Genomic DNA, 21,451 nt, shown 5'->3' with positions numbered 1-21,451 from the left:
TATATAAAGCAAATAAGACTAGTAACAATTAAAATTAAAAATAAACGTACCAATTCACAACTTTGTTTTTGTTGGCATATGCACTTACACCAATAAACTGAAAATCGTAGTCGAATGCTTTGAACATCTTGGCGTATTTTTTTAAAAATTGTTATTGATAACTTGTTGAATTTGTTGTTGTTGCAGCATTTGAAAATTCGATAGTTTTTTGGATTATAACGTGTTGAATATCGGTAATGCAGAAAACGATACGAACTAAAAAATGATATTTGAAAAACGAGGGCGGTCACACTGCTCAGTGTAATAGTTTGTTATTGTTATCGTTGTGCGTGTTCATCATCGTCTCTTTCTCTATCGCTTATCAGTTCGTTTTGTTTCGTGCTTTTAGTTGGTAAAATTCATTAGATTTCGCACCTTATGTTGTCCCCCCACACACCAACAGCATAAAATCACCAAATGCCGCCAACAGAGACGCTGCGAGCTGGTAGCGGCAGCGGTGGGGAGCGTGGTGGAGGAACTGGAGGCGGCGTTGGCGGAGTTTCCGAGCAGACGTACATCATTAGGCAGAGCAACAAATGCTACGAGCACCGCGATTCACAGGCCACCGCCATGTCCGTGGACTACTCGGGCCAATGGGTCTTGTTGGCGGGTCGCGGTCATTTGGCACTGCAGCGCTTGGGCCAAGATGATGGCACGCTGCGTCGCCACGAGCGTCAGTCCAAGTACGATGTGTCCGTGGCCGAGTTTGCCATTTGCCCCAGTCGTCGAGAGTACTGCGCCATAGCGGTGAGTTATGCCAGCTTTAATGCCAGCTCATACAATGCCATCTTTGTATTTTTCAGACCAGTCAAAACATTGACATTGTGCGCTGGGGACCCGCTGAGCCCTACTATGAGAACTCGCTGCGCGGTCATACGCGCACAGTGACGGACATCGACTGGCATGGCAAGAATCCCAACTTGTTGGTTAGCTGCTCCATTGACACGTTTTCGCACATCTGGGATTTGCGCGATCCTCGCAAGCCGGCGCTCTCCTTGAATGCCGTCTGCATGTGTGAGTATAGCTCGCTGTTCTATGGCATTCATTGTGCAGTTGCTTTAAATGTGCCTCTCTTTTCTAGCTGGTGCTACCCAAGTGGGTTTCAATCGCGTCTCCGGCAACCTGCTCGCCGCTGCACACGATGGTGACTTGCGCATCTGGGACATACGCAAGGGCAGCTGCCCAACACACTACATTACCGCGCATCTGAATCGTGTGCATGGCATCAACTGGAGTCACATGCGCGAGACGTGCTTGGCCACCGCCAGTCAGGACGGCACTGTCAAGTACTTTGATGTGTGCAATCCGCGTCGTGCCGAAAAGATCATCACCACGCTGTCGCCCGTGTGGCGAGCCCGATATACAGTAAATGCGAGTCATTTGTTCTCCCCAACTTTAGTTGAAACTTTCGATTTTTTCCCTTAGCCCATTGGCAACGGATTGGTCAGCATTGTGGTGCCGCACTTGGGTCGTGGCGAGAATAGTCTGCTGCTCTGGAGCAACAGCAAGCAAACGGATCCGATTTGCTCCTTTGTGGGTCACACGGATGTCATTCTGGACTTTGCCTGGCGTCCCAATCGCGAGAACTTTAATGAAATTGTAAGAATAGCTCGATAATTACAATCAAAAACATTACTAACGACTGATTTTAGGAGCTGGTCACTTGGTCGCGAGATCGCACGTTGCGTGTGTGGAAGATCGATGAGCAAATGCTCAAGCTATGCGAACCCTCAGCGGATGAGGATGAGGAGAGCGAGTCGACGCCACGATACGAGCCAGAATTGAGTGAATTGCGCGCGTTAACACCACCAGAATTCCTGCATACGCTACATCCACGTCCCATGGCAGCGGCTTCGCTGCCCATTGTGGCCACACTGGATGCAGCCGGTGTTGCTGGGGGCAACGCACTTCCCATGGCACGTTCGCCCAGCTTTGGCGGAGTCTATACGAGACGCGAGGAGACGCACATAGCGCGCTCGTTGACGGATCAACCGACGTGTTCGTTGCATCACGAGTTCTCGTTGCTGAACACGAATATGCCGAATGTGGATGTGGATATGCTGGATGCCATTAAGCGCTATGCTTGCTTCAAGATCTGTGCAGCCGATCACACGGTCATACTGCAGGTGACATTCCCCACCTCGTATCCCAGCCCCAATGTGCCGCCCGATTTTCAATTATGCCAGGGCACAACCCTATCGAGCGATGTCAGCGCCGTGCTGCTCAAGGTGTTGCGTTCGAATGCGTTGCAACGGGTGAAGAAATCCCGCAGCTGCCTCGAGCAATGTTTGCGTGCTCTGGTCGCGGCCATGAAGAAACGTGTGACGGCTGTGAGCGGCGTCGGCGCTGGAGCGGATCGCAGCCAATTGCTGCTGCAGTCACCACGCTTGGAGGGCGCATTGTCCAGTGCTCTGCACGATGCCTGCATTCCATTTCCACGCACCTCGGGCGTTCACTTCAATGCCATCGGCATGCTGACCACTTTTGCTCAGGTGCTGAACACCAAACGCCTAACACTGCGTCAGCATCAGGCTATCACGCCGCGTACGTTGAGTGCCATTAATAGCAGCGGCCTGCTGGGCAATGCGATGGCTACCACGCAACGAGATGCGAATGCTTCGTTCTATCTGCAGGAGCGCATGATTGCCGGCAAGCCGGGCAAGCAGCGTGTGATGCGTCAAATGAATGGCACCACGCCCGTTGTCCATGTCTACGATGCCAGCCAGCTGCTGCACATTAATCGCGAGATGGCGCGCGAATTTACGCTGGACAAGCGCAACATTGCCGACACCTGTCGACGCAACGGCGAGATTTGTCGTGCCCATGGCCGGCTAGACTTGTTGCCCATCTGGTTGTTGGCCGAGCTCATTGCAACGCCGCCAGCAACTGGCCAACAGCTGGGGATGAACTGTCCAATGTTGTTTCACAAGGATCCGTTTAAGAAATCACTGCTGGAATCGCTAATCATGCACTACGCAGGCGCTGGCGATGTGCAGACAGCGGTACTCTTGGCCTGCCTCTTTGACAAGTGTCCGGCAGCGCCCAGCGATCTGAAGGATGTGCCCAGCTGCCGATTGCCCAGTCAATTGCATGCCCAGCTATCGCCTTATCACACTGTGTTGCCATTGGACTTTAAGTCGTCGACACAATCACGCACTGCTGCCGGCAATCTGCAGCAGCTGAAACAGCTGCGCAGCAATTCGTGGTCGGATTCACTGAATTGCCTGATGACATTTGGACAAACGGATGCCTATGCTTGTTCGCTGATTAAGCGTACACGCATGCCGCTCTTTGATCAGTTTAAACGCGTCTATGCTGACATACTCTTTGGCTGGCAGCTGCTCTCCAAGCGTGCTTTAGTTCTCAAACATACGCTACACGCGCCTCCGCCTTCGCAGGGCGTTGAGTTTGTCACCGAGTGCTCCGGCTGTGCAAAGCCTAAGCGAACTCCCAAATGTGAGCCCTGCAAGCGGCCCGTGCTCTTCTGCACGCTCTGCTGCCTGCCCGTACGTGGAGCGGCCAATGCGTGCCTCTCGTGCGGCCACGGCGGGCACATGCAGCACATGATGCAGTGGTTCGAGGTGTGTAAAGTTAAAGTTCTTTAAGATAACTGCAACTATAACTGATGATCTTTTTATTTTCCACAGAAACACAGTGTTTGTGCCGCGGGCTGTGGCTGTCGTTGCCTGCAGCGCACCTCGGAACTGCTCGCTTTGATAAGCTGATCACCACATGGTGCTATTATTACACTGCTAGCTTTAAGTGTAGCTTTGGTAAACACTTTTTACGCTGTGCAAATCAAAATCCACCTACACATAATTGTTTTTGTTTTAGTCTCTAAGACCACATTTTGTATCGGCAAATATATAGTCTACGTCTGTAATTATCCATCACGCTCTTATTATCATCAGCAGCAAACATGATACGATCGAAAGGTACTAAACGATACGAAAAATGTCGGGCACTAAATTCTAAGCAAAGTTCTAAAACAATTGATCTGCCACACCACCAATGCTATTGAGGTGTCTATTTCTTATACTCTCGGACACCTATATATATATATAAATACATACAGACAATATCGTCTGGCTGATCAGCAATATATATACTTTATAATTCCAAGTTTATATATTTAATGTTGGTAAATTATAATACCCCGTGCAGATTGCTGGTAATCAAGTATACCAATGAAATATTTAGTACTGATATTTCATACGAAAAATAACCGCATTGAAGAAAGTGTGTCACAAAACCTCTTTAGGGGAGTGAAGTCGGCCATAAATGCACAGTCATCCTGCCAATCTTAGAGTACTTGGCCTAACCTTATCCCCCTCAATCACCCTCACCATGCACTATCTGGAACTGTCCTCCCCGCTCCACCTTCCTCTTCCAATCATACAGCTTCCCTGAATGAGTTTAGTGCTCAGAGAAAAATTAAGAGAGCAGACTACACTACTAAGTGCAGCGACACTTGTCAGCAGCTCGTGACGGTTTCTGAGTGGATCTCAAGACCCCCTATTAAATACCAGGCGAACATAATTGAGTGGCACGTGGATCAATCTAGAAATGGAGTCACATATGCGTTTCTGTCATTAGTCAATTTTTCAGTAAGTGTTCTCTTGTATGTGGATCCTAAGAGCGGAAGTGCGAGAGAGGGCTTGCATTTGGTTGGTCAGAATAAAAAACATAGCGAAGTGACTTTGTCTTCGGCGACCTACTGGTCAATTCTGTTCCAATTGGCTTTCTGTATTGTTGCTACCAATTTAGGTTCGCCTGGTATTTCACTTCATGATTTGACACTTTTTCCCGTTCGTGACAACTGGAAATGTCCAACAACAACCACAATAGATAATGACTTTCTGTATTATTGCTTGCTACTAATTTATGTTCGCCTGGTATTTCACCGGCGGATTTGGCAGTTTTTCACAGCAATTAGAATTGTCACCACTTTCGGACATAGTATACTTACATTTTTTTGAAATTTTAAGGATATTGTTAATCCTTTTTGATACTTACCTGGCAAAAATATTTACATATTTTTGTCTTTTTGAAGTTCTTTAATTTGCTACTTACCTTTGTTCTATGTATCCTGATATAAAATAGTGTAATGAATCGCATATTTTCATTTGTATTTAATATTTTTTTTTTATTATTATAAATTTTTTTTTAGGCTTAGCTTAATATTTACGCATTTAGTTGCAGTTCTGTAATTCTTTTTTTCGCAATCATCATAATTGTCCCTTTTGGAAAAGTTCGTTCGTATCTTGAAAATATTTAGTAATTGTTTTAAAATGTAATTCTATAGCTCTGCTTTAACGTGTCTATTTTAATCTTCAATAAGCGTCATAAGAAATGGAAAAAATTCTATCGATAAAAAAGCGCGCAAAAGAAACGAAATCAAAAAAAAATACTCAATATTTTAAATACATATTATTAAACTTATTGTAAATATTAATCACTGTGAATGATTCTTTTCAGCTTAATTTCGTAATTATTATGATTTCTGTTTTGTTTACTGCTTAACTGGAAAAAGACAATATATATCGTGACAAGAACATGAGATGTGAATAAGATATCTAAGAAATACTAGAAACAAATACGCACAAAACAAATAGTAACGAAATTGAAAAAAAAGGGATATTTTTCCGCTTATGTAGTCAAAATAAGGGCAAAGCTAGAGCTAGAAGACGATTCTTTGCGGGATGTGTGTGTGTTGCTTTACTACAAAACGATGGTCGGTCTCTTGTTGTCTATATAGTTATGTATGGTGTGTCGTGTTTAGGGATCTGTGCATGGGATTTGGGGGATCAAAAAAGGTTGTCATTGCCAACTACTGGATGGAAAAACTTGTTCGTGATATCATTTAAACTGATCACGGTACGTGGCGCTGCACATTGCGATGAGGAGGCGAACGTTGCTGCATTGCGGACTCTTGGGGCAATTCTTAATAAACATGCGGCAATTGCGATGCAGTTCTGAGAGTACTTTCGGCGCATGTTCGCGCGTTATGGGATCCGACATGTTGATGGCCAGCAGTGCCTCATTGAGGTAGCTACAATATACAAATTTATTAAAACACTTCCCAAGCCAATAAATTCATCTATTCCGCTTACCTCTGTTTAAGCTCATTGTGATTGCTCATGTCGGCAGAAATTTGCTGAATAAGAGAAAGCAGCACCTTTTGCTCAAGCCGGCAACCATCGGGCGCAAAAACCTGCATGCGATCCGTGTGACGCAACGTGAACTCCACCAGATTTAAATCGTTAGCCAGCAACGCCTGATGGAAGGCCTTGTTGATTTGTCCCGCCTGCAGCAATTGCTTAATGCTATCCCGCAGATCATAAGTCGGAGCCGGAGTGGCTGCCTGTGATCTCATGGCCATGCTCTGGCTATCCACATACTTGCGCAATTCAGTGCGTATGGTCTCTTGTACCTGGCGAGCCAGCAGTATTTCTAAGCTCTTTACTTCGCGCTGTGTCTCGAGCATGGCGTCGGTTAATTCATTGCGATGTTTCAGCAAATTGGTCTCGACCAGCTGCTTCAACAGGCCCAGCTTGTTGCTCAGCTCCTCACCCTGCGGTTGCGGCATATGCTGCAGATACGCACTAAACTCTACCATAACTGCAAATGAAAAATGCAATTTAGTAACTAAAGAAAATAATGCATTTGCTGCACTCACAGTCCTTGATGCCCACGCTGAAGGCGTCGTGCAGCTGCTTGAACATGCTCTGCGAGGACTTCTCATAGGCTGGTATCAACGTGCTGCTCATGGACTCTATGAATGCCGTTTGCAGGCTCGTCTGCACTCCTATCAGCACCGATTTGCCAAAGGCATCCAGAAATTGCTAGATAATACACTCACATTTAATTGCTGTACTTAAAAATAGGTTCGTTCTATGGGACTGCTTACCTTGCTCTTGCACACTTGGGCAATGTTCTCTTTCACGGAATTGTCGAAGACACTCAATTTTTGCACCATTTCTAGCTGCATTTGATTCTGTAACTGATCCATTTTGGCACTGACACATGGCAGTATGTGCCGTTGTAGCTCCATGTTGAGCACATTGCCAATGATGTCCGTAAAGTGCTTCATCACATATTGATTAAGCACCTGCAGCACGGAATCGCGCATTACGCGATTTTGATTCTCACTATGATGAAAAGCAATATATATAAAAGATTGATATCCTTGAAATGTTCTCTGCTTACCGTTCGTGTAGAAATTCGGCCAGCCGCCGCTTATGCTCGTTCTCGTAGCGCTTTAGATATTGTTCCATCAGTTTGCATAATTGCATTTCAATTTTATAGGCCAGCTCGTTGACAGTTTTTGGTTGCAATGCAGCTGCTTTGCCACTGCTGCTACTGCTGCCAGGTTGCTGCTGTTGTTGCTGCTGCTGTTGCAGCTTGTTCACCTCATGCTCTAATTTATTCAACTGCTGCGATTGTGCCTTGACCAGATCTTCAAAAAGTCAAATCGATCATGTTAAATGAATCTCTTGAATCTTGCATCTCATATTTACCCAATAATTGTTCCAGTTTCGCATTCATTTCCGCATTGCCAGCGGCATTTTCGATCGTTGCATTGTGGCTGCTATTATTGCTGCTATTCAAAGTGCTTGATGTATTATTGTTGCTGCTGCTGTTGGCACTGCTGTTGCTGCCACCCAGCGTCGGTGGCACGTTGCCATTATTCTTGTGCTGCACCGCTTGTGACATGATTTGTGCTGCATTTTGCAGTTCAGCTGATTTCTTAGTAGGCGCGCTTTGCAACTTAGACGACGATGCATCGGGCAACCAATTGGCCGCAGATTCATCCACCGCTTGCAGTAATGATGGCGATGCATTGGCCAACTCTTCCTCCTTCCTAGGGATTATAGAACATATCTTAGTTAGAAAGCCAAAACAGAATTTTTCTTAGCCATTGATTACTTACTTCTTTTCGGCTTTGCAGAGCATAAAATAACTATTGTCCTCGTCTGATTCCAAATTCTCCAACTCTGGTTCATAATCATCAGCATCTGCATCCTCCTGGGTGGCCATAATCTCTTGCACCTCACGACTAGGACTTGAGCCACCGCTGGCCAAATTCTCGGCCACATTGCGTTCCGGATTGCGATCGATGGCAATAAACTTTTTACGTGCCTCCAGTTTTTCCTTTAGCTTCTGCTGCTCTCGATCCTCAATCAATGTATTGTTCATTAAATTCAATAGATTAGCATTAGATGTATCCGTGCCCTTGGCATTCACCGTGGCCAACATACGCAGTGTGTTCAGCACGTGGCTATTAATCTCCGACTGCTCTGCATTCACGGTAGCGGCGGCGGCGGCAGCGACAGCAGTGGTGTTGATGGCATCTGTGCCAGTTGTGTTGCTACCGCCACTGCTGTTGCTAGTGGCCAAGAGGACGGCTGTAGTGCTGTTGCTGCTGGTGGCGCTGAATGCGTCCGGTGTCATGAGATTCAGCAGACTACTAAATGGCGAAGCAGAACGCGACTTGTTCGCCGAGTTGGCCGAGGAAGGCTCCTGCAGCATGGCTGACGGAGCGGCCGCTGCAGCAACAGCGACGGCAACCACAGAGGACGTTGTGGTGCCACCCGAGTTGCGTTTTGGCTTCGCAAAGAGTGCGTCCAGCGGTATAGCGCTGGAGCTGCTGCTGCTATTGAGCGGTGAGCTAGGCTCCTGTTTAATGTCGCCCACATGCAACAGTCGAGTGGCTGTCCCATCATCGGGTGTGAGCGAGCGTTTGTTGCTGTTGCTGCTAGTGGTCAAGCTACATTCTATCTTCTCCGCCGCACAAGGCTGATAGATAATCTGACATTCTTGCAGACTCTTGCCCTGCACAACAAACATATGCACCACAAGCGCATCAGTAGTCGCATTATTCTCATCATCATCATCATCATCGTAGTCATCCTCGAACTGATAGTAGTTTTCATTGGTGGTCTTCAGCTGACGCATACTGGCATCCACAATTGAAAAGGACAAAATGCCCGAGCTCAGTTTGAATTCCGCCACGTTTTGGATGCGTGCAACGGCGTCCTTGTTGCCTACACTACCGCTGCCAGCACCGGCCGAAACATTGCCATTCTCAGAGTCGCCGCTATCGCTGGCCTGATCATTGAGGCTGCTATTCAAGGCGCCGCCACTGTTGATTTGCATCACATAGACGGCCAGAGAGTCGATGCTTGAGATGACCAGATAGCCAGCGCTGCGATCAATGCCGGCAATAAACTTACATGGCTCCAGAGTTGGCCTTGGAATATTAGCCTCAATATTGACCGTCTGCAGGCATTCCCACAGCGAGCAGTTCCACAATTTAATCTCAGTGTTGTAATCACTGGTGGTGATCACATACTGCCAATAGGCGCTGCATACGCAAATTAGAAGTGTAAACAAATAGTATAGAAGACATTGATAGAATACTTACTCATCCACCGGTTTGTTGATGTTGTCGAGAAAGAAAAGCGAGGAGACGCGTTTTCCATCGTGTGGCTTCCATTCGTGTAGACAGCGATGATTGCGCACATCAAACAAATAGATCTGATAAAAACGCACAACGCCATCATCACAAGCAGCGGCCACAGTGGTGCCATCGGGCGAGAGTGCAGCGCAGGTGATTAATGAATCTTCTTCGATCTTCAAATAGCCAGTCTCCAAAGCAGCTGGCTGTATTTGGCCGCGCTAAAATATAAAAATACATACAAATTAATTGAACATTTTAAACTGTTATAATTTTGTTCAACTTACACCATGCTCGGACACAATCATGCGCACATGGAAGCATTGAAACTGCGAGCTACGTGACCACAGCAACAACTGGTTCTCATCTTCCTCCTCTCCGCTGGCACCAACAGTGCCACCTGCGTTGCTGCTGTGGCTGCTGGTGATATACGGACACCACGAGACCATGTCAAATTCAGGGGTATAATTTGCAATGGGATCATCGACTTTGAGCACAAGTTTGCACAACAAACTGCCATCGATTAGATCGATCTTATACACAAACATTGAGCTCACATCAATCACTGCCAAGATGCGATCACGTTCGCTATGGGCAAACTGCAGATCGAGCACCTCACCGTTCATGCCCTTGATGAGAGCACGTTGGCTAGTGTTGGTGTTGCACACACGCACCATGCCTTCCATGCCGGTGGCTTTATTGTTTACTATACAGAGATAGAAAGAAAATATTTATAATGTAATTAATGCCATATTTTAAGTACATACCATTGATAGCATAGGCCAAATGCTTGCCATCGCGATGCACTGCGACCAAGTGACCAGGATAGTAGTATTTGTGCTCCCATTTGTAGTCGACAACGTTCTTAAGTTTGACCTTGGAGGAGCCGTGAACATGAGTTCCGCCACAGCCATAGATTTTCGTATGATTCGTTTTGATATTATGACAACATTGCTTGGCAAATGGCTTGAAGTTGCTGCAATGAACAAATAACGTATAATCAGAACTGGATCAACATTTTTAAGCCAACCGAATTATAACTTACATGACTTCGATCTTTTTGTTATCCACTTGATTGCCATTGGCGGCAACAATGACTCCAGCGCCGGCTTTCGCTTCCGTTGTTTGATCCTGTTCAATGTTGCTAGAGCTCATATTGAGGCGGGTTCTAATTAGAATTGATGATGTTGATGTAGTTGTTGATGTCTGCAAATTACTGTTGCTCGTTAATGCCGTTAAATCAGCGTCAGTGTTGGTATTTGCTTTAGTAGTAGTTGGTGCTGCTGTAGCTACTGTTGTTGCTGTGCTCGCTTGCTTTACTGCTTTGTCTTTGCCACACCTTGATGATTGCAATGGCAGGGACGGCGGGTTACGAAAGATTGGCAAATGTGCGAGCGCAAATAGCGCGATTAACATTGACGCATAAAACTTACTAGGAAGAGACCATCATCTAGATATTTACTTATCGACTGCAGCAGTATTATAAATCAAACCCATTGTGTAAACGTAAACTAACCTGCACTTCAGCAGTAGTCTCTTCGCCAGTTGCACGCGATTTGTTGGCTTTGCTTTTGCCGTTTTTTTGGTAGCCACAAACGTGCAAAAGATGCGCACAAATATTACGCACGCACGGAGCAAATTGTTTTAATGCCTATTACACCATTTAAGAAATCAATTTCAACAAATGCACACGTAAAAATCGTATGGCAAATTTTGCGAAAATTTGCTCCAATGCCGCAAAGCGTTAGTGATGTGTAGCGGCGAATGCTGCACAATCGATAACATGCTGCGTCCGTTATCGCAAAGCTCTAATTGTCTATCGAAGCAGGGCTGCCTTTTTGATTCAACAGTTCTTGCGGGGGAAATTCAAAAACAAAGTGTATCGAGTTTTTTACATTTTGCTTATACAGCATATACATATTTATTGCATTTAGCATTTTGTAACATCAACTTAATACATTTATCATTTCATTTCATATAGATGTATATCCCTCAAAACAATACGCATTAATTACGCTGCAACGTAACAATATGTTTACATAGTGCTTAATATCACTTTCGTTTTTGTTTGTTTTCATATTCTTTTCTTCTTTCCATTCACTGCATTTAGTTTTTGTTATTATTATTGTAAATCTTTGAAAATGTTTAACAAGTTGAAGATTTATTATCAGTTGTTTGATGATGAGAAAAATCATATATACGTACGTACATTTATTAAATAGGTTTTTAAGTATGCAAAAAGAAAATGCGCACGCATATTCAAAAGATGATATTCGTGTATGGTATATATCATCTTTATAAATTCGAAGATAGCATACTTCTGGTCCGGTAAATTAAATATGTAAATTGGATTTTTCATTTGTGTTTATACTTTTTACAAATGCCTAAAGAATTTTGATAAATATACATAATATCAATTTGTGTATACATAGAAAATAGTTGTGGAATAGAACTTAACCTAAGCTAAGTTTCCAAGGAATTTAAATTTTCATGTTTAATTTTTTCTTTGTTTTTTTTTATGTTTTTTGTGGTAATAAGTTTTCACTTCTAATACTTAAACATTTAAGCCTGGCTTAGGAGCGTTACAATTATTTGTTTTTTTTTCTTTTTTTGTTTTTTAGCACATTAAACATTATAAATTTTGTTTTCATTGCCGGAATGAGTGAGAAGGTCGTTTTGTTTTCCTAATGGAACCAGGTTTCGAGGTTTTACAAAATTAATTATTGTTTTTGTTTGCCTTTCGTGCAAATTAAGTGTTAATATAATAGCAGAGATTAAATAGTGATTTATTAGGTTTGTAGCCAAAAAGAAATGCAAAATTAGCAATGAGTTATTGTTGCGTTGCCACTTTGTGGCCGCCAAATCGATCATCTAAGGAGGAGTGGCGTGTGGTGGAGTATATTCTTTAAAGCGAACGTTTGTCATTTTTACATTTACACATTTATCTTTAACAATTAATTCAATTAGCTTTAAGTGCGCTAACGAGAAGTATACATAAATTGATCTGCCTGCATAAATAATTTGTGTGTGTGTGTGTGTAGAGGCGGCACTATTGTTATTGTTATGGTTTTGTGGTATTTGTTGCATGCGCATGACAATTTCCATACATTGTTGTATTACTTGAGATTGAACTAGCCTACAATTAAATCAGCAAAAAAAATGCAAGCAGCGTGCAAAACTAAATTCGCATTAACTGTTGATGCCTCCTTCTCATATATATATATGTGTGTGTGTGTGTGTGTGTGTGTGTGTGTGTTGCATACAACACTAACAGAAACAAGTACAACAAAAAAACACTTTAAACATTTGTATGGCCACCGGACGAGCCGGCTGAGCCACCAGTCACATTCGCCGTCATTGGCGCCATCATCGATGAATCTGCTGCTGCCTCGATGGCTGCAGCTCCACCAGCAGCCGCTAGAGTTTCCAATTTGAGACGCATCTCCTCCTTGCGGGTCTGCACGCTGAGCAGCTCGTCACTGAGATCGTTGCACAGATGCAGCAGCGAATTGTTCTGCTCCCGCAGACGTTGCAGCAACTCGGTGGTGCTCGTTTGATTCTGCTTGAAGGAAACGTGGCGCAACGAATCGCTTATGGCCGACACACGTTTATCAAAGGTCTCCGCATTGGGCAACTGTGCTGCCACCGTTGAAGTTGATGTCGACGTTAACGGTGCCGGTGTCTGCGGCTTGCGATACACCTCGAATGCTGAGATGCGCTGCTGTGTCTGTTGCAGCGAGATGCGCGTGGGCGGCACAAAAGCAGGCGGCGGCGGCACCGGTGGCAATGAATGCTGCTGCTGCTCGGCAATCGAGGCAGCGACTGTGGCATTAGCGCTGCTGCTGCTCGCATCCAACTGTAATATTGAGTTTGGAATGCATTATTAGTATAGTCATAAACGAAAATCATATGAATTGAAATCATTAGTTAAACTACAGAATTTTGGACGCATAACACTAGTAAAAGCTACAGCCAATTGCGGATGCAAGTATCAAATTCAAAATCAAGTTCAAGTTCAAGATTGAGAGATGGTTTCAATGTCACACTTACAACAGTCGCGTCTTCGTTGGCAAAGTGCGTGAAATCGGCAAAACCCGTTGAGGTTTGCATATCGAAGCTGGCTTGCGCGGTTATCTTAATTAAAGTAGGGTTTATATTACAAAAATTGTTTGCATCAAAATGATGAAAAAACACGAGTTACATGTAAATTGTTTCGGTACACCGAAATCACTTATGTATATTGCTGCAGCATACAAATGCTTTAATATGCAGATGTATAATAATTATTATTCAAGCATATCAAACTCCAGTTGGTTATATGATAAAAACACCACGACAACTTAAGAACGCAAAACACTGCAGAATTATAATAACAATAACTGTTATAAATAATGAAAATAATGAAAATATTACTATATATGAGAACAACATTAGTTTACTTATTAAGCGGACGAATTTCTTCAGTAATATTATTAAAGAGTTAATAATGAATGTGTGCATTCATTTATGTTACCACAAAGCAAGCTCGATGCATTTATGGAATAAAAGTAGATGACTTGTGAACGATAGAATGTAGAAATATAGTTAAGCGGACAAAGCACTGCACTAAGTAGTTTAATATTTAAGGCGATTCGTGTATCTCAGTAATCATTAGATTAATGGAAGCTCTCTAAAATTAATTGAATGTGCTTAGCTGGAGTAAGATTATTGCTCCCGTTTTTCTTACATCTACTAACAGCTGCACTCACCTCTGGCTGCTGTGCAGCAGCTGTGCCCATTTTGAACTTGTTCAAGTCCAGACTGCTGCTGCGTGTGTGTCGATGTGGTCTTGGCGGCGGCAAAGGTGGCGGCTCCTTTTTGGCATAACCCATGGGCAACGCTGTTACCGTTTGTGGCTCTGGTGGCTCATTGACACCCAAGGAGCCAATGCTTGGCTCCCGTTGAGGCGGCGGCGGCAGAGCGCCAATGTTTTTAGCTGGCAGCTTTTTAGCCTGGGGACGTTGAATGGCGCGCAGATCACTGCTCTGCATGGAGTCGCGATCACGATCCCGATGCGTTGTAGACGTTTGATTGTTTGTCGTTGTTGTTGCAGCTGTTGCTGTTGCTGCTGCTATTGTGGCTGCAGCCTTGGGGCTCTCTTCGCGCAACACGACCACCCCATCCATATCATTTGCGGCAACTGCTTGAGCATTCGCTTGCTCACCAGTGGCAGCAATAGCTGTGCCTGCAAATCAACAAAAATAAGTATTTTGACAGTTTTGCCATTGCATCAAAGAGTCTCACCTATTGGCGTTACACGCAGCGGCACGGGATGCAAGATTTGCGGATTCGAGCCCACATCCTGAGCAGTACGTTTCATGTCGAACAGCGCTGGCTTGAGACCCGGACTAGAAATGGTTGCGTTAGTGTTGGCGGCAGCAGCCACAGTAGAAGTTGCACCTACAACTTGACCTGTCGTTGTCGTGGGAGATTCGCTAAACTTGGTCCATTGGCTGGAATCGTTTGTGGCCGCCGCAGCTGCTGTTGCTGCTCCGGCAGTTGCAGCACCGCCCGAAGTTGCTGCTGATGTTGTTGTGCTTGTCTTTTCAACATTTGGCGAATTGGAAATGCTGCGATTTTTCAGAGATGGTGGCGTCGTTGTAGTCACCTCTCGTCGCGAGCCGCTGCTGTTGCTCACCTGACTCGAAGTCGAGATGCTGCTCAGATTCATAATGTTCTTTTCGTTGTTTGCAGCGACAGCACGTGACTTATTCGCCTGCGAGCTACTTATAATCGTATTGTCCGTATGCTCGTCATCGTCATCATCGTTCAGATGCAGGAGATCAGCCTCAGGCGGCTCTTGAGGTATGTGCGTTGCGGTCAGCGACGATGAGGATGATGTTGTTGATGTTGCAGTTGCTGTCGCTGCCGCCGCGAGCACTTGAGGATGCAGACAATGAGGCAAGCTGCTGGGCAAGGGAATATTATTGCGACGCAGCACAACCAGATGCATGGCAGCTGTGAATTCGGATAGACTTAAAGCACCGTCGCGTGTCACGTCGCACAGCTGCCAAATGTGACGCAGCTCCTCGACAGGAATGCGGCTCTTCTCAAAGAAGACACTAAAGAGTAATAGTGGAATTAATAGGCATCAATTCGCATGTGATTACGTTGAAGCTTACCGCGCTGCCTGGCCAGAGAGTAAACCGTGTGGATCACGCTGCACAGCGCGAAACTGTTTGTTATAGTATTCGCGCTGCTCGGCGGTTATTTGATAAATGGTGATTAGCTCATTTTCGTTGTCATCCTCATCGCTGCTGTGGCGATCCGACGACTCCTCCTCGGTGCCCAGCAGCTGGCGATGCTCGTCGCCCAGTAAGCCCTGCCACAGCGTATCCTGTGCCCAAGGGCGCTCCGCCACGCTGTTCGTGGGCGTTGGACTGTCGCTATTGGTGCTCCACGCTTCCGGTGAGCCGCCGTTGCCAGCGCCACGTCGACGTTGCTAACAGAGGAACAAAAGTAAATAAATTGAGCTTGTTTGCATAGCTTTTTTGATAAGATTAATTATACGCACTGTCTCGCGGCTGCTGCTGCTGCTGCTGACAACAGCACCCACATCGTGTGCAGCGCCAGCCAGCTCATCGAAATCGCCGCCACAGCTTGACTCGTTTTGCTCCACCTCTGAATCAGTGCTGGGCACATCCGACGTGTCCTGCAACTGTTCCAACTGTTGTTGCTGCTGCTGCTGTTGCTGGGAGTTGCGACGCAGTGAGTTGCGACGATCTGTGGGCGGCGGCGGAGGCAGTGCACCCAAACCATTCTCGCAACCAGTTGTCGCAGCTTCTTTCCAGCTGAAATGCGGCAATGGCAGCGGCATTGTGGCCGCTATTAGCTCCTGACGCAACGGCATTGCTGCCTGATGGGCAGCAATGAGCTTGAGGCATGAATAGAACTGAGCACGTGAGATGTGCAGCGCCGTCGACGGAATGCCAGCTAAGGCAGTGATCTAACAATGAAATAATATGTCATAATTAGCCAGGCACGAGTTGGGGAACAATTTAATTGGACCTACCTCAATCACTGTCTCGTTGGCAATGTCCGCTGAGCGAAACAATTCGGTTGCCTTGAGCATCGGCACTTTGCCGGCATTCTCCACGTCGCAGCATTGGAATAGTTCGCCATAGAATCGTGTTTCGGGCTCCGTCAGCGTTACCTCTTCCATTCCAGCCGCCTACTTGTTGCTTGCTGCTCCAGCGCTCGTTTAACTTTTGTTGTTGTTCTTAACAAGTTCCTCTAGCCACGCCCGTTCTTCGTTCACTGTGTGACAAATGCCAATCTGTTTGTTTATTTCTGCAACACTTAATTAAACAAAACTGGTGCTGCTGTCTCCCCGCCGCAACTGCCGCAATGCTTTTTTATCGTCTCCTCGTCGGTCGTCGTTGTCGCTGTCGACGTCGCTGCCTTCGGCGCCTATCGAGGAAAAATAATGGCCAGTGTGCGAGACAAAAAACGGACGAAACACTCAAATTGAACGGTCTTGGACACGTTTTCCACGCACAACGCACGCACCAGAGCCAGCTTTTTGAATGCGCACACTAATGCATGACTCGGCACAGGCAACAAACTTGATAAAATTGAATTTTGCCTTTCTTAAAAACCAACAAATTGTCCAATCAATAGCAAATTTTTACACGAATTTTTCGCAAACTGTTGTGCACTGTGATGACAATTTCATCGATAAATAACACGAGTGGTGGTGGTCGATATCAACTGGTCCAATTAGAACAGTTGCGATAAACAAGTCCACTTGGATTATAAATGTGTTTGATCTGCGACACTCCTAATTTCTGCCCATACATATTAGATTTTGTTTAATTATTATATATTTAACTAAAGTCCATATTTACAGAAAGGCGTTAAACGATTTTTAGTAGTAAGTCGATACCTTATTGAATGAAAGTGAATGTAAATAGGAGTCTGTATAATCGCTCATCTTTAGTTTCGATAACAACCAATTTTGTTATTGTCTGCGCTTTGTGCTCTTCGCTTACAACGCAATTTAGGTTTTTAATCTGGCGTGAACAAAAAGATTTATAGTGCCTACACATTAGTCATAGACATAAGGATATTGCAATAAATTAGTTCAGAATGTTCTCTCGCAAGAAACCCGAGCCACCAAAGCGTCGTCAACACGATTTGTCCCAGGTACATAATTAAAAAAAACTTCCCCCCACTGACAGTCTATTTATTTTTATGACTCATGATTTCCTCGTCCACTATTTAGTTTGGTTTAACGGAAATACCAGATGACTTTGATCCCAGCGCTGGCTACGGTGACGACGACGATGCGGGTGACAGTGATTTGGAAGCCGAACTAGCAGCAATTGCGGGTGGTGGCGGACCAAAACCCAAAGCAAAGCCAAAGGCAAAACTAATGCCGAACAGTGATTTGGACAAAATGATTGCAGACAGCATGCGTGATGTCAGCGACGATGATGACGACGATGCCCTTGAGAACGATACTGATTTGCTGGGCGAATTGCAGGGCATCACGGGAGGCGAACTGGAAGAGCAGGAGGAGGAACAAGCAGCTCCTATTGCCCCTGCTGCAGACCCAGAGCCAGTGCAAACCTTTCTGCCCACCACCACAGTAGACACATTGAGTATCATCAAACAGCGTTTGGACATGTACAAGCAGGCCGAAGCTAATGCCAAAGCAGCGGGTGAAGCAGCCAAGGCGCGACGATATGCGAGAGGACTGAAGACGTTGCAGGATCTGGCAAAGCAATCGGCTGCTGGTAAGCCCATCAATGTGGACGACATTCCGCCCGAGGTTAGTGTGAAGCCGGCAGGAGGCGATGTTCCAGCAGCACCAGCTGCAGCAGAAGCTGATCCAGAGCCGCCGAAACCAATTCGTGCTGCTCCAGCGCCGCCCACGCCAAGCTCTCCTTCTCCTCCAGCAGCAGCAGCTCCTGCCACGCCCACACAGCCAGCAAATCCTTTGGTGGCAGAGTTGCGTCAACGCCAAAGCGAGTACAAAGCAGCTGCAGTACAATCCAAGCGGAGTGGCGACACAGAAACAGCTCTACAGTTTCTGCGCGTCGTCAAGCAGTTCGATGTGGTTGTCAAGATGTGCGAGGATGGCCAGGAGGTTGATCTCAGCGATATGCCGCCACCACCAGCTGAATTTTTAGCCTTCATGGCCAAGTTGCAAGGTGGTGAAGCTCCTGCTCCTGCTGCTGCCCCAGCTCCAATTCCAACTCCAGCACCAGCTCTGCCATCAGCGGTTGCAGCCCCCTCGACGATGCCATCGTCCATGCTGGAAGCACTGCAGCAGCGTCTCGATAAATACAAGTCCGTGGAAGAAGCCGCCAAGGCGGAGAACAACACGAGCAAAGCGCGTCGCTTTGGACGTATTGTAAAGCAGTATGAAGATGCGATCAAGCAGCACAAGGCTGGGCGTCCCGTGGCCTACGATGAGTTGCCCACACCACCTGGTTTTCCAGCGCTACCCACAGCTGATGCGCCAGCTAAGCCGCCGCCAGCAGCGACGCCACCCATGTCACCCACATCACCACCCGCCACGGCCAGCACTTCAGCTGGCGGCACTCCCAGTAGCTCGACCACAGCGACACCAACAACAGAACGCCGAGCACCGGCGCCATCGCCCTCCAAGGATTTGACGACACGCACCTCGGGCAATCAGCACAAGAACAATCTGGCCGAGCAGCAAATGAAGCTGCTGCTGGAGCGGCAAAGGGAGTTCAAATTGGCCGCCATAGCAGCTAAGAAAGCGGGTGAAATTGATCAAGCCAAGGAATACTTGAAGATCTACAAAGGTTTTGAGTCGCTGCTGAATGCGGCAAGCAGCGGGTTGCCCGTTGATCTGAATACAGTAAGCGGAGTACTTCGTGAATGATAAGAATCGTTAGTAATGAATATTGTTTTGCAGCTGCCTGTGCCGCCTTCGCAGCGCGATAATCTGGAGTCATCGTTCGCCATAGTGGCAGCCGAGGAATGTGATCCGGGCGATGACATTTGTGAGATTGGTGTGCGCATCGAGGAGCAACTGGCCAAGCAGCTTATGATGTGCAAGAATACGAGGGATCACCACAAGGCCATGGGCGATGTGGCAGGAATGAATCGCTTCGAGAATCTCGCTCTGACAGTGCAAAAGGATTTGGATTTGGTGCGTTACTCGAAGCGCAAGAATCAAACACTGCCCAAATTCCACTACGAGAAGCGTTCCTTTAACATTGTGCACTGCAACACGGATCTGACGGACAATGAACTCGAAATTGTTGTGGTGCGTGGTCTAAACTATAATGTGGCAAATCCCAAGGATGTGGACACCTATGTGCGCATTGAATATCCTCTGTTGAATGCAAGTATTTCATGTCTCTTGTAGTTTACCATTATATTAACTTCTGTTGCACTGTAGGATGAGTTCTTCAGAGCTAAAACGAATGTGATCAAAGACACAGATAGTCCGGACTACGATGAACGCTTCAAGGTTGATATCCAGCGGGGCAATCGACAGTTTAATCGCATCATCAAACGTCATGGCGTTAAATTCGAGATCTATTCACGAGGGTGAGTGCCGCCTTTGCGATTGGCTTTTGCTTTTGAATTATTAATCAATTACTAGCACTGCTGTAACGAAATTAATCTGTACTAATGCCAAACGCATACGCATATCAATTAACCAAGGTGAAGCGAAAGTTCGATATAGTAGAACTCATTGAGGTTCTGTGGCGTATAATACTGTCAATCTCTAAGCCGCAAGCTATACAGAATGGAATTATAGTAATTGTACTTCTTGTAGTAATTGATAATTTAATATAACTCTTTTATATCACTACTTCACTAAAGTCTTAATTGAAATCTTCTTTCAATCAACTAATTTGAAATTGTTTTTTATAGTAAATATAAAGTAGATTTGGATTTAAATTGGTTTTAAAGACAGTAAAGTATTTTCATCTATCGCAAGTTTTGTTCATTTGTTTCAAAACTTTTCATATAAAACTTCAACTAAATTCCTAATTGATGGCATGCTTTTATTTCACTTTTAGTTTTGTTCTTAGACCACTTTAGTTATTTGCTTTTCTGGCTTAATTTGCCTACATCCTTAAATTTATTTTGTTTTCCTGTAAAGCTTTGCCGCTTCGCTAAACACATATCCATCGCAAGACATTAAACCCATTATTCAGATATTTTAATAAATATGTTTTTTGCCAAATCCCAACTCATTTCGAAACGCGCTCAATGCTACGCCACAAAAAAATGTCGCTAAAATAAAATCAATAAATAAACACACACATAAAACGCTAAGCAGCTGCAGTATTGATTGTTGTGGACTAAGTCGTAAACTGCCCGTATGTTGTTTCAGAGGATTCTTGAGATCCGACACTCTGATTGGCAGCGTAAATGTGAAGCTGGCGCCGCTGGAGACCAAGTGCGACATACACGACACTTATGATGTGAGTGTATATTTTAGTAATTTTGAATAGAACTTTGATTATTTCGGTTTACTCAATTACAGCTGATGGAGGGCAGGAAGCAGGTAGGAGGCAAGCTGGAGATTAAGGTGCGTGTGCGGAATCCCATACTGACCAAGCAGATCGAGCACATCAACGAGAAGTGGCTGGTGCTGGATGCCGAAGGCTAAACTGACAACTTTTAATCCTGGCTTTGCTTTAACTATTACTCAACACACACACAGTAAACACACGCGTTATGTACTATATGTATATTTATATAAATATTTATGTATATGAGAATACTTGAATTGTTGGCAAGGCGCCTCGCGCTGCTTCGCTGCCTCTCTGAAGATTTGTGCCCCAGGTTCAGTTCCATTCCAGACAGAGAGATCGACGACAGTTCAAGTGAAGGAGAAGGAGGATGAGGAGAAGCAGCAGCGGCAGCAGCGACGACGCATTGCGGCCAATTAAAGCCTGATTATGTTTTGCATCT

At 45.4% G+C, this 21,451-nt stretch overlaps 4 protein-coding genes across 8 annotated transcripts; 2 read left to right on the top strand and 2 right to left on the bottom strand.

Annotated features, from left to right (window-relative positions):
* Positions 1-306: 306 nt before the first annotated feature.
* LOC133841211 (GATOR2 complex protein Wdr59) lies at positions 307-3,925 on the top strand. Its single transcript, XM_062273599.1, has 6 exons — positions 307-786; positions 843-1,053; positions 1,121-1,404; positions 1,465-1,638; positions 1,692-3,620; positions 3,687-3,925. The coding sequence occupies exons 1-6, from the start codon at positions 457-459 to the stop codon at positions 3,762-3,764; spliced, it is 3,006 nt and encodes a 1,001-aa protein (XP_062129583.1). The 5' UTR covers positions 307-456; the 3' UTR covers positions 3,765-3,925.
* Positions 3,926-5,363: 1,438 nt separating this feature from the next.
* LOC133850571 (enhancer of mRNA-decapping protein 4 homolog) lies at positions 5,364-11,262 on the bottom strand. Of its 3 annotated transcripts, none has more exons than XM_062286693.1 (12): positions 11,016-11,262; positions 10,545-10,949; positions 10,267-10,475; positions 9,787-10,205; positions 9,467-9,720; positions 7,973-9,406; positions 7,560-7,903; positions 7,249-7,498; positions 6,950-7,190; positions 6,719-6,884; positions 6,153-6,660; positions 5,364-6,091 (listed from the first exon to the last, which is right to left on the bottom strand). In XM_062286693.1, the coding sequence occupies exons 2-12, from the start codon at positions 10,913-10,915 to the stop codon at positions 5,899-5,901; spliced, it is 4,389 nt and encodes a 1,462-aa protein (XP_062142677.1). In that variant the 5' UTR covers positions 10,916-10,949; positions 11,016-11,262; the 3' UTR covers positions 5,364-5,898. The 3 variants fall into 3 exon arrangements, with proteins under 3 accessions (XP_062142677.1, XP_062142676.1, XP_062142678.1); XM_062286692.1 differs by having other exon boundaries at positions 10,545-10,931; XM_062286694.1 differs by having other exon boundaries at positions 10,545-10,705.
* A 791-nt stretch (positions 11,263-12,053) lies between these two features.
* LOC133850572 (ralBP1-associated Eps domain-containing protein 2) lies at positions 12,054-17,210 on the bottom strand. 2 transcript variants are annotated; one of them, XM_062286695.1, is made up of 7 exons: positions 16,551-17,210; positions 16,053-16,484; positions 15,661-15,980; positions 14,783-15,600; positions 14,248-14,723; positions 13,550-13,633; positions 12,054-13,355 (listed from the first exon to the last, which is right to left on the bottom strand). In XM_062286695.1, exons 1-7 carry the CDS (start codon positions 16,698-16,700, stop codon positions 12,798-12,800), a joined length of 2,838 nt encoding a protein of 945 aa, XP_062142679.1. In that variant the 5' UTR covers positions 16,701-17,210; the 3' UTR covers positions 12,054-12,797. The 2 variants fall into 2 exon arrangements, with proteins under 2 accessions (XP_062142679.1, XP_062142680.1); XM_062286696.1 differs by lacking the exon at positions 13,550-13,633.
* A 267-nt stretch (positions 17,211-17,477) lies between these two features.
* LOC133850575 (coiled-coil and C2 domain-containing protein 1-like) lies at positions 17,478-21,199 on the top strand. Of its 2 annotated transcripts, none has more exons than XM_062286698.1 (6): positions 17,478-17,683; positions 17,763-19,373; positions 19,431-19,862; positions 19,920-20,071; positions 20,814-20,958; positions 21,021-21,199. In XM_062286698.1, exons 1-6 carry the CDS (start codon positions 17,627-17,629, stop codon positions 21,144-21,146), a joined length of 2,523 nt encoding a protein of 840 aa, XP_062142682.1. In that variant the 5' UTR covers positions 17,478-17,626; the 3' UTR covers positions 21,147-21,199. The 2 variants fall into 2 exon arrangements, with proteins under 2 accessions (XP_062142682.1, XP_062142683.1); XM_062286699.1 differs by having other exon boundaries at positions 17,479-17,683; positions 20,868-20,958.
* The last annotated feature ends 252 nt before the right edge of the window (positions 21,200-21,451 follow it).

The sequence above is a fragment of the Drosophila sulfurigaster genome, chromosome 2L, assembly GCF_023558435.1.
Source record: "Drosophila sulfurigaster albostrigata strain 15112-1811.04 chromosome 2L, ASM2355843v2, whole genome shotgun sequence".
Taxonomy (NCBI): domain Eukaryota; kingdom Metazoa; phylum Arthropoda; class Insecta; order Diptera; family Drosophilidae; genus Drosophila; species Drosophila sulfurigaster.
This window is presented reverse-complemented; position numbering and strand designations above follow the sequence as displayed.

Coding starts and splice junctions, on each gene's coding strand:
- LOC133841211 (XM_062273599.1), top strand. CDS start 457: ATGCCGCCAACAGAGACGCTGCGAGCTGGTAGCGGCAGCGGTGGGGAG. Junction 1,054..1,120: donor CTTGAATGCCGTCTGCATGT/GTGAGTATAGCT, acceptor TCTCTTTTCTAG/CTGGTGCTACCCAAGTGGGT. Junction 1,405..1,464: donor TGTGGCGAGCCCGATATACA/GTAAATGCGAGT, acceptor TTTTTCCCTTAG/CCCATTGGCAACGGATTGGT.
- LOC133850571 (XM_062286693.1), bottom strand. CDS start 10,915: ATGTTAATCGCGCTATTTGCGCTCGCACATTTGCCAATCTTTCGTAAC. Junction 7,904..7,972: donor CTCTGCAAAGCCGAAAAGAA/GTAAGTAATCAA, acceptor TATAATCCCTAG/GAAGGAGGAAGAGTTGGCCA. Junction 6,885..6,949: donor CCCAAGTGTGCAAGAGCAAG/GTAAGCAGTCCC, acceptor TGTATTATCTAG/CAATTTCTGGATGCCTTTGG.
- LOC133850572 (XM_062286695.1), bottom strand. CDS start 16,700: ATGGAAGAGGTAACGCTGACGGAGCCCGAAACACGATTCTATGGCGAA. Junction 16,485..16,550: donor CCAACGAGACAGTGATTGAG/GTAGGTCCAATT, acceptor TTTCATTGTTAG/ATCACTGCCTTAGCTGGCAT. Junction 13,356..13,549: donor CCAACGAAGACGCGACTGTT/GTAAGTGTGACA, acceptor TCAATATTACAG/TTGGATGCGAGCAGCAGCAG.
- LOC133850575 (XM_062286698.1), top strand. CDS start 17,627: ATGTTCTCTCGCAAGAAACCCGAGCCACCAAAGCGTCGTCAACACGAT. Junction 19,374..19,430: donor TGCCCGTTGATCTGAATACA/GTAAGCGGAGTA, acceptor ATTGTTTTGCAG/CTGCCTGTGCCGCCTTCGCA. Junction 20,072..20,813: donor TTCGAGATCTATTCACGAGG/GTGAGTGCCGCC, acceptor AACGCTAAGCAG/CTGCAGTATTGATTGTTGTG.